Below are 11,773 nucleotides of genomic sequence, written 5' to 3'. Positions count from 1 at the left end.
TGGTCAGGTAGAGCGCGTGATGCGCACGTTAAAGAGTCTACTTACCATTGCTGAGTGTAGTTCCGATCAGTCCTGGCAGGAGCAGCTTGGCGATATACAGCTTGCCTTGAATAGTACGCGTTCTAGAGTGACAGGGTTTACTCCAATAGAATTGATGTTCGGCATACAAGGGAGTTCGCTAGAAATAGCCAGAATATCTTCATATTCCAACGATCCAACTAGATTAGATCTTGAAGCAGTGCGCTCAAATGCTTCCGATAATATAAAAAAGGCAGCTGAAATTGACACCCTACGTTTCAACCGGGGAAAAGCACAGGTAAAACTTTTAACTGTCGGTGACTTTGTTTTTGTTAAAAGTGAGGAACGACATCAAACAAAGTTAGACCGGAAATATAAAGGTCCTTTCAAGATCACTGCAGTTCTCGAAAATGATCGGTACGAGTTGAAACACATTAATGGTTCAAACCGGATATACAAATATGCACACGAAAATTTGCGAGAAGTGCCTCGTCCGGAAGAACGGTCCATTAGGTCTGTTAGAAGTTTCCGAGAATTTCGACAACGATGATGGCGTGACGGCGTGTGAGGAAGATGATCTTGTTCATGAAACTAATCGTCATACTGATAACGTCAACTCATTAAGTAGCGATACCCTGTCTGTTGTTAGTAATAGTAGTTACGCAAACTTTGGGAGGTCTCGCACTACCTCTGAAAATAGTTCATTGCCAGACGTACATTCTGCTATTGTTGTAACCAATGCTGAAATTCATCATAGAGATTAAGTAAATTCATTAAGAGATAAGAAATAAGAATAGCTAATTTGTAAAAAAAAAAAAAAATAATAAGAAAAAAATAAGTGTAAAGAAAAGAGGATAAAAAAAATGTGTAAGTCATTGTAGGGTTTAACCAGTCCAATGACTCTGCTAAAGGGGTGTATATCTAGGCTAGCACCACCAGCTAAAGGGATGTACACCTAGTCTAGCATTAAAAGCTACAGGGAATTGATCTAGTCTAGCCTGCTATAGGGATCGATATCCAGTCTAGCTGGCTATAGGGATCAATGTCCGGTCTAGCACAATCCGGGCCAGTGGATACTGAAGGGATGATGTTGCTGCAGGGTCTGTTGACCGGTCCAGCTTACTCTGAAGGGTTAATGTAAACCGGACCAGACATCTTAGATTTGACTTAACGATTTTGTTGACAGAAAATAAGTTAAAACAATTCTTGATAATTGGCAGGATGACCGAACAGTTTGTTTTCTTTGTTCTCAGATACCTAATTGATATGTGATGAAGACGCGTTCGAGGACAAACGCACGTCAGTATGGCCGTGACGGCGCCACCGTCATATTTTGTAAACAACGTGTGATCGGGCATGAGTCGACGCTCACGCCAACTAGGAAATAGTATAAAAGGCTGTTTGCCAGTCGAGAGGGCATTCGCCTGTCGACCGTCGCCCGGTGCACACGTTGTACCAACGGCCGTATTTGTTATAATTTAGTATTGGAAAAGTTGATTATACTTACAATTGATTTATTAATAAATTAGTGCAAAGTAATCTGAGTTTTTTTATATAATGTCGGCTCCTGACCCTACATATATATATATATATATATATATATATACTAGCTGACCCCGCAAACGTTGTTTTGTCATAGATTTTATTAAACTTCTCGATCCCCTCCCCCTATAACTTAGGGGAATGAAAAATAGACGTTGGCCGATTCTCAGACCTACCCGACGATATGCACACAAAATTTCATAATATTTTATTAACCCTCTTAAATCTCTCCGTCGGGCATTAAATAAACTTTTAACCAAATTTAAAAAATCAATGTAAGCTAGCATCGTCTTTTTTTATTGCCATATTAAATAACTTTTTGCTCCCCTTTGCTTTATTGCATAGAATCAGACGATTTCTATACATCAAAATTGACTAAAGTGTGTAAAAAATAGACCTGACTCTTCCTTAACCCTCGATAGATCTGTAAGCAAAAACTACTTTCACTGACCTCTTTTACAAACAAGCTTTTAAATCCTAATGGACGTGTCAATAGCGTAAAATTTTCTACAACCTTTTATATTATTGTATATTGAAATTTAATTCAATTATTAAAATAAATCAAACAAACGTTCGTGCGCGCGGAAATAATTGAAAAACATAAAAATATATTTATCTATTCGTATATAAAAAAGTAATTGTCATTAACATATCGTGACATTTATTATTCATGTACTATAATTTGCGTTTGCTTTTGATTTATGTATTGAGTTTTAGGTGCGAGTTAATGGGGCGATAGACGAAGAGCTGATATAAATTTTTTTGTATTTTTGTTTATTCATTACTAGCTGCCCTATCCGGACTTTTTTGTGTCAAAAGTTAGTAATATTTTTTTTAAAGTATTTAAACCTTCCGTGGGCCAAATTAGCCGAATTGGTTGAGCCATTATCGAGTAATGCGCTTAGCAACATTCATTTTTATTTATCTAGAAAACTACGTTGTTATCATGTACACTTGATAGCGATCGTTACTCATAGTCGAGAATATATCCTTCAACCCGCATTGGAGCAGCGTGGTGGACTATGCTCTGATACTTCTCCTACATGGGAAAAGAGGCGAGAGGGAATAGCCCAGCAGTGGAATACAGCCTGAATCAAATCAATTTAATCATATATTTCTACTTTACCTCTTTAAATTTAACAAACTTATTATATCACTTATTTTCAATGTGTCACATGATATCGTGACTGTGTAGTGGACTCGAGTTTATAGCCTAAGTGAATTAAAAAAAAAGAATTATACTAAACTTCGCCAGCTCTTAGCGTACTAAAAATGAAATTATGTCAAAACATTTTTAAATATTATTTAGGTTAATATACAGTTGTGGATCATTATTTCATACATTTTACACCCTTTGTTTTGATTTAGTATGTAAACGGTTAATTATGATTTGAATGTGCTGTTTGTATATACATAAAAATTATAATTTTCAAAGAAGCTTTAATACTTTAACTTTGAGTATGATGTTAAAAGCTTTCGTGATTTTTTTAATCAACTATTTAATAGTTAGGTAAGTTGATTTTAATGTTTTTTAGGCTTGATTGCATTTGGAGTTTTAAAATTGATTAATAGATTATATTTCATGCATAATTTATACTGAATGCCTCGTCTATCAGCGAACCAAATACTTCCCTATGTATGTATGTGTAACTAGCTTCAATTTCAACCAGTGTAATTAAGATTTAAGTTTTTCATTCGTTGAGTTATATTGTTGTGATAAATCTAAGAAAAGAATAAAAACATTTGTGAATAAAACACGAATAATAAAAAAGATTGTCTTTTTCTATTTAATATTCAATTTACCGATACAATACAACACTTCATTATTCGATCGAGCCTCGGAACTGACTCATAACTTTTTATTAACGGCTTAAAGATTTTAATCATTAAATTCCCTTTTATTAAAATGAAACCGTGCAGGTGAGGGTCGACCCGGAAAGTGCATATGGTTAATGAATTTAACAAATGCTTACTATGATAAAATAGGATACGCCAAAAGATCCCATTTGCGTTACGACATCCGCTTGTACAGTCAATTACTACAATTAATTTATGATACACCTTTCCTTTGATATGTGAGTCACATGACTTTAAATCTATAGTGGAGTTTGCATTAAAATGAATCCTGTATCGTAATGTGAATGGCAACTTAAATGCTATTTCTATATAGTAGTCCTATTCTTTGTGTGATTAATTTAATTAGTGGGCCATCTTGTCGCCATTGCCTTTTATAATTAAACAAAGCAATGATGCAGCTGTTTCTACGTTTAGATATTACGCCATTAGGTTAAGGTCTCCTTCTGTAAAATATATAAACTTTTTAGATATTTAATTTATTCTATGTTTAAGATATACGTATTATATGTATTTTTGGATCCGTAAAATCACAGAAATGTCAGAAAATCTCAACCATACGAGTATTATAACTAATTTGTTAAAAATCGAATCTTTGTTTACGAGTAATTAGATAGAATAAAACTTTCAGTTTAAAAATAGTTATTTAAAAGTAACGTCTTTTTCTGAAAATTTTAGAAGTTATTTATCGCCATCTACTGGTGAATCTTAACTATTCAGTTTGTTCAAATAGGCAAAACACGTTTAACTTAAAAACAGAGTATCGATTATTATTTTATTACAAAAAATGGAGTCAAACGGCATTCTAGATTTAAAAAAAAATAAGCTAACAACTTTACTTTCAGTAAAATAAAAACAAAAATACCTACAATATAATCGGCATAAGATTATAATAAAATATTTCAATGTTAATTAATGCCGTTGTTAAAACTTGCTACAAAATTTATAATAATGTTACATAATAAATACTTACTTTACTTTCTTTAGCATAAGAAATATTTTAATAGCATAATACATTTTAAAAAGAGTCGATTCCAAAACGTCCTTTCGCTCTCGCCAATTTTCCCTTGTTACGGATCGATTTAAAAAAAAATCTTTTATTTCTCGTATAATGGCGACATATCCATAAAAACTAATGTGCGGTGCACTGTTATAGAGATTTTAAATTCGACTGCATTGCCATTTAACGCAGGAAAATATTAAAATGGTGGACGCTATAAGTATTATCTGTGCAAATTAACTTAAATCGAGTTTTCGAAAGAGTACAAAAGAAAAATAAAAAAAGTATTACACGTAGTAAATTTAAATATTTTTAATATTATTCATAAAATAATTATCCTTTCGTTTTTATATTTCTTTTCCATCACCTTCATTTTAGAGAGTTTATATGTGTCTAAGATTTTATTTTTGTGTTACCCACATTAGGAATTCTAAACATTTTTGAATATTTTTTGTAAACCTTATTTTATTAAATTTTTAAAAGCATATAATTATGGAAAACTACTTACGAAGTAGGGTTTTTTTTAACATTTTTGAATATCATGTGTTGAAGCGCCTATTATTTTTATTATATTTTGTTTTTAATAACGGCAACATTACTATATATATCTACTTGTCTATACTTTTTTTACTTCACTTCCATCTTAAAAATTGTACTTAACACATCAAATTAATAAATTATACGTTATCGAGCCAAAATCTTTTTATTAATAAAAATTCATCAACAAACATTTGGCGACCGTGTGACAAAACGAATACAATCTACGGAAACGAACAACAAGAGATACGCAATTACGTTTCGGCGGTTATTCGACGATCCAACTATTGCAATTATTGCATCATCCATGGCCAGAGTAACCCGGCTGGATAAGTTATCGTATTTCTGAAGATAGAAGGACACCAAAGAAGCCTGAGCGTAAATAACATCAACGCTTCGGCCTAATCAGCTAAGTGCCCTGCTATTTTCCAATTTTATACCCAATCCTACATATAATACCTAATACCTATTCCTTTATTGCATCATCTTATTTTCAAACATCCTTTAATCTCATTTGTTTCTTTTATATCCTAGCAAATAACATATTCACGATAAATTAATACATGATTATACGTAATTATCTACATTAAGTCTATCATAACGAAATTCAAAATCGTAAAGCATTAATAATTATTTATAAAGACATTAGTATTTTTTGTTTTCTTTTGTTTCAAAGAAGTATAAATATATAAGTATTGAAAACGTATCGGTATATTAACGTTTTCTTTGCCGACTATTTTTCAGTTAAATCGAGACGGGAGCCGTGCGGCCATTTTGTACCGGCCACGTGTTTTGAGATCGTGATTCGCGAGACAGGTGACGCCAAAGTGAGGAGAGTGAGCGATTATTTTGCTTATTTAAATTAATACGATTTCATTATTATTTCGAGTTAATATCAAAATGATTAGCGACAGTGATTTTAAGCATGATCTAAAGACCTTACTTACTAAGCGTGCTTCTATAAAAGGTCGTATTACTAAGTTTAAAAATTATATTGATACTATTTCAATAAAGGAGGATCTGTCTCCAGTTCAGTTATCAGAATTATCAATAAAATTAGAGAAATTTCGTTTATTAGCTATTCAATATGAACAGTTGCAAGATTCAATTGATGTTTTAAATTCAGATAATTTGTCATTTGAGATAAATGAGCGAGATACTATTGAGCAAGATTGTGCAACCTGTATTGCAATTGCTCAAACTATTATTACTGACTTTAACAGTCACAAAGATGAACAAAATACCTCTTCCTTGTCTCGGTGTCATCATGATCATTTTGAAACGGAATATAAATTACCTCAATTACAAATTAATAAATTTGATGGTACCTACTTTCGATGGTTGGAGTTTCGTGACACTTTCTTATCGGTTATACACAGTAACGATCGTATTAAGCCTATTCATAAATTTCATTATTTAACATCATACTTGGAAGGTGATGCTGCACGCATAATTTCAAATATTGAGGTTTCCGAGGCTAACTACAATGATGCGTGGCGCTTGTTGTGTGAAAGATATGACAATAAACGACAGCTGATAAATCATCATTTAAATGCTCTTTTCAAAATGGATCAGTTGGTTCGTGAGTCTGAACGATCCCTACGTTTTCTTGTGGACCATGTTACAAAGAACTTGCGCGCTTTGTGTAGTCTTGGGCAGCCTACTCAACACTGGGATATATTAATAATACACATAGTATCATCCAAACTGGACACGTTTACTTTAGCTAAATGGGAGGAAATGCGTAGCTCTTTGAATGAGGTACCTACATTAGCTCAATTTAATAAATTTTTAACAGATCGTGCTGATATACTTGAAACATTACATCGTAATAAAATAGATAGACTGAAGTCCTCAGGTAGCTCTTCACGGCCTACAGGTCCTAATTTTAATAGTGAACGAGTTCATACGAAATCTTTTGCATCTTTACAAAATAATAGTAATAATTTTAAAATTTGCATTATTTGCAACGGAGATCATAAAATATATGAATGTGGAATATTTAAAGGAAAGAATTTTGATGAAAGGATTTCCGATGTTCAAAGATTAAAATTATGTATGAATTGTTTAAGGGGTGGACATCGAACTTATAATTGTAAACTAGGTCCTTGTCGTATTTGTAAGAAAAAACACAATACATTGCTTCATCAAACGAAAGAGCTCGATACCAATTTGTCTTCTTCAACTACTATGTCTACTAATACTATATCAAACTTTTCCATGCAGCCAACAAATCAGGCTATACTATCCACTGCATTAATTGACGTACGCAATCCGAAAACAAATAAGTCTGTTCAAGTTCGTGCATTACTTGATTGTGGAAGTCAATCATCATTTATTAGCAAACAATTAAAAGAATATTTAAATCTCGAATCAAGCCAAATAAATAAAATTAGCGTTATAGGTATTGGCAACAACTCATCTAACCACATAACAGAGAGTTGCATTGCTCAACTTAGTTCAATATACGAAAAATATTGTGTAACGTTAGCTTGTTTTGTGCTTAAAGAGTTAACAGGTTCGATTCCTGCTGCTCCTATTAACTTAAATAATTTAAAACTACCAAAGAACTTAAAACTTGCCGATCCCAATTTCAACATTCCATCATCCATCGATGTACTCATTGGTGCAGACTTATTTTGGGATGTTCTAGGTAATGATGATCAGTCATTGGGTCCAGGTCTTAAAGTTAAACTAAGAAGTTCTAAACTTGGTTGGCTTATTACAGGTGCTATTTCTACTAATTTGCGTACAACTAAGGAACTTCAAAATTATAATTCTGTTATAGACAGTCAACAAGATGAAAGCATACAAAATTTATTGCAAAAATTTTGGAGTATTGAAGAGGTTCCTCATAAACCTATGCTTACTAAAATCGAAAAGGCCTGTGAACAACATTTTATAGATCACACCATTCGCTTGCCTAGTGGGAGATTTTCGGTTCAACTACCTTTGATCGATACACCTGATTGTCTGGGTGACTCCTACAAAATGGCACTACAAAGATTTTTTAATTTAGAAAAACGATTTAGGAGAAATTTGAAATTAAAAACCGAATATTCTAATTTCATTCGGGAATATTCTGAGCTTGGACATTTAGAAGAGCTCGCTGAATCTAGACCACCAGAACAATGTTATTTTTTGTGTCATCATGCAGTATTTAAAGAAACCAGTGAGTCTACAAAAATAAGAGTTGTTTTTGACGGTTCTGTGCCTACCACATCAGGATATTCATTAAATGATATCCAAATGGTGGGACCAAACATTCAAGATTTACTATTTTCTATTTTGATTAGAGCTAGACAATATAAGTTTTTACTCACGGCTGACATAGAAAAAATGTACCGGCAAATTAAAGTGCACCATGCTTGTCAAAATTTACAATTAATTTTATGGAGGGAAAATGAAATAGAGCCAATTAAAATACTACGCCTTAAGACAGTTACGTATGGTCTTGCAAGTTCTAGTTTTTTAAGTACACGTTGTCTTTGGCAGTTAGGACACGAATGTACAGATAAATCTATAGAAACAATTATCAAACATGACTTTTATGTAGATGATCTTATAACCGGAGCTAATAGTAAAGATGAACTTCTATATATTCAAACCTCTGTGTCAAACGCTCTTAAAAGGGGTTGCTTTAATTTACGCAAATACAAATCTAATTGCAAATACATTTTGAATTCTGATTCAATAAATAGAAACGATAGATTAAGTATAAGTTCCTCAATTAGTGCTTTAGGTATTAACTGGGATCCTGGTAATGATAGCCTACAGGTTTCTTTTAGAATTCCACCTAAATTGGAGTTTGCTACTAAGCGTTTAATTCTGTCTTTTACTTTTAAAATATTTGATCCTCTGGGTCTTATAAGTCCATGTGTTATTTTGCCAAAAATTATATTGCAATCTCTATGGCAAAAGAAACTAGACTGGGATGTTCCAGTCCCAAAGGATATACAAAATTCTTGGAACGAGTTTACCAATGATTTATCATGCCTTTTAAATCTTCAGGTACCACGAAGGGTTGTTTGTGATAAACACAATTATATTGAATTGCACTCATTTAGTGATGCTTCTCAACGTGCAATCGGAGCTTGCATCTACCTAAGATCAATTAATAAACAAGGCCTAATTAATGTACAACTGTTGTGTTCCAAGTCTAGGATAGCCCCACTTAAACCTACAACCATACCTCGTCTAGAACTATGCGCAGCACTCTTAGCGGCTAAGCTATCTAAAGTAGTTATTACATCTCTTAGATGTGTAGTTGCACGTCAGGTACATTGGTGTGATTCTACAGTTGTTTTAGGGTGGCTTCGTACTGAAAGTCATAAGTTGAAAGCATTTGTAGCAAATAGGGTTGTGGAGATATCAGAACTGACTGATGTCAATTCATGGCGTTATATACCTACATTAGTGAATCCTGCAGATTTTATTTCTAGGGGTTTATTACCTAAAGACATTATTACAAAGAATTTGTGGTGGTGCGGCCCTGAGTTTTTGTTACGAACAGAATGCGAATGGCCTGTTTTTTCCCTGGGTACGTCGGACGATGCTAAGTTGCCTGAAATCAAACTAAACTCGGCATTAGCCATAGCAGTTGCAACTAAAGAGCCTATTTTAATAGAATTTGAAAAATATTCGAAATTTGTAAAAATTCAAAGAGTTTTAGGATATGTTAAGCGTTTTATTTTTAATTTACGAAACAAAACAAATAAAAGGACAGGGAGTTTAAGTTTAGATGAGCTGAACGATTCATTTCATAATCTTTGTGCATTTTCTCAAAAACAATCTTTTCCTAAAGAATACGATATGTTAAAGATGGGTAAGGCTATAAGTAATAAATCAACGATTTTACCATTAACACCTTTTTTTGATTATGATTTAAAATTGATAAGAGTCGGTGGCAGATTGGATAACTCTGACTATAATTTTGATAAAAAACATCCTATCCTTCTTCATTCAAGTCATTATCTCACGAAGCTTATCTTTGAAAGGGAACATCTTCGTTACATGCACGCAGGACCGCAGTTATTATTATCAGCAATTCGTGAGTCTATTTGGCCAATTAATGGTAGGCGTCTAGCACGAAATACAGTGCATAAGTGTGTTACATGTAGGCGTTATCAAGGTAGGGCTATACATCCAATAATGGGCAATTTACCCGTGCAAAGAGTTGCGCCCGACTTTCCATTCAAGACTGTAGGTGTTGATTTTGCTGGTCCATTCTACATATTAAATAAGAGGGGTCGCGGGGCGAGGACAATTAAAGCCTATTTATGTCTATTCATATGTTTTAGATTTAAATGTTTGCATTTAGAAGCTGTCAGCGATCTTTCTAAGGATGGTTTCTTACAGGCCTTCCGTAGATTTATATCTAGACGCGGAAGACCAACAGAAGTATATTGTGATAATGGCAAGAATTTTGTCGCGGCAGCCAAAGAGATAGGTACATTTTTAAATACAAATAAACAACAAATATTGGATTTTGCAACTGAAGAAGACATTAAATTTATTTTCTCACCCACGCACGCTCCTCATTTTGGTGGTATCTGGGAGGCCGGAGTAAAATCTGCTAAATATCATATTCGTCGTGTCATGGGTAACACTCATCTCACGTTCGAAGAGTTAGGAACATTATTTGCAGAAGTCGAAGCTATCTTAAACAGTAGACCTTTGTATCCCTTATCCTCCAATCCCAATGATTACCGTCCCTTAACACCTGGGCACTTTCTGATAGGTCGGCCACTGCGCTCTCTAACTTCGCCATCACTTGCTGACTCTAATACTAGTCAATTGCAGCGACATGCAAGGATGGAGCAAATACGTCAACACTTTTGGCAGCGTTGGCAAAAGGAGTATGTCTCGGAGCTTCAACAGCGTTCTAAGTGGAGAACGAGCTCATCAAAACTACAAGAGGGAGACTTAGTGCTGCTGATCGAGGACAATTTGCCTCCTCTATGTTGGAAGCTTGCAAGAATATCTCGCTTATTTCCCGGATCAGACGCAGTAGCACGTGTTGCGGAAGTTCGCACATCTACAGGCACTTATAGAAGACCTTTGACCAAGCTTTGCCCTCTTCTCACCGGTGACGACACACAAGGTTGAAAGCGGTGCTTTCCACGGGGAGGAGGATGTTGAAGCGCCTATTATTTTTATTATATTTTGTTTTTAATAACGGCAACATTACTATATATATCTACTTGTCTATACTTTTTTTACTTCACTTCCATCTTAAAAATTGTACTTAACACATCAAATTAATAAATTATACGTTATCGAGCCAAAATCTTTTTATTAATAAAAATTCATCAACAAACATCATGTCAAAAATTGACCGCTCCAGCGGGGTTCGAACCCGCGTCTCCGACGTACCGTGTCGGCGCTCTAGCCAATTAAGCTATGGAACGATACACCCGCTCGAGCGAAATTTTCGATATGATAATTTTAAATTACGGTTTAAGCGAACCGTGGCGCCGTCTATAGTCAGCTCTTTACAGAAATCCGTAACTATTCAAAGTTTCATATTACAATGAAAATCTTTGACAGGAGACGACACCGTGCTATTTTTAACATTTTTGAATATCATATCAAAATTTTGATATGATATTCAAAAATGTTTAGAATTCCTAATGTGGGTAACACAAAAATAAAATCTTAGATATTAAAAATAGCACGGTGTCGTCTCCTGTCAAAGATTTTCATTGTAATATGAAACTTTGAATAGTTACGGGTTTCTGTAAAGAGCTCACTATAGACGGCGCCACGGTTCGCTTAAACCGTAATTTAAAATTATCATATCGAAAATTTCGCTCGAGCGGG

General features: G+C 34.0%; 1 protein-coding gene across 1 annotated transcript; it reads left to right on the top strand.

Annotated features, from left to right (window-relative positions):
- Positions 1 to 5,851: 5,851 nt before the first annotated feature.
- LOC123661203 lies at positions 5,852 to 11,059 on the top strand. Its single transcript, XM_045596189.1, has one exon. The coding sequence runs from the start codon at positions 5,852 to 5,854 to the stop codon at positions 11,057 to 11,059; it is 5,208 nt and encodes a 1,735-aa protein (XP_045452145.1).
- The last annotated feature ends 714 nt before the right edge of the window (positions 11,060 to 11,773 follow it).

This window comes from Melitaea cinxia, chromosome 16 (assembly GCF_905220565.1).
Source record: "Melitaea cinxia chromosome 16, ilMelCinx1.1, whole genome shotgun sequence".
Classification (NCBI taxonomy): Eukaryota; Metazoa; Arthropoda; class Insecta; order Lepidoptera; family Nymphalidae; genus Melitaea; species Melitaea cinxia.
This window is presented reverse-complemented; position numbering and strand designations above follow the sequence as displayed.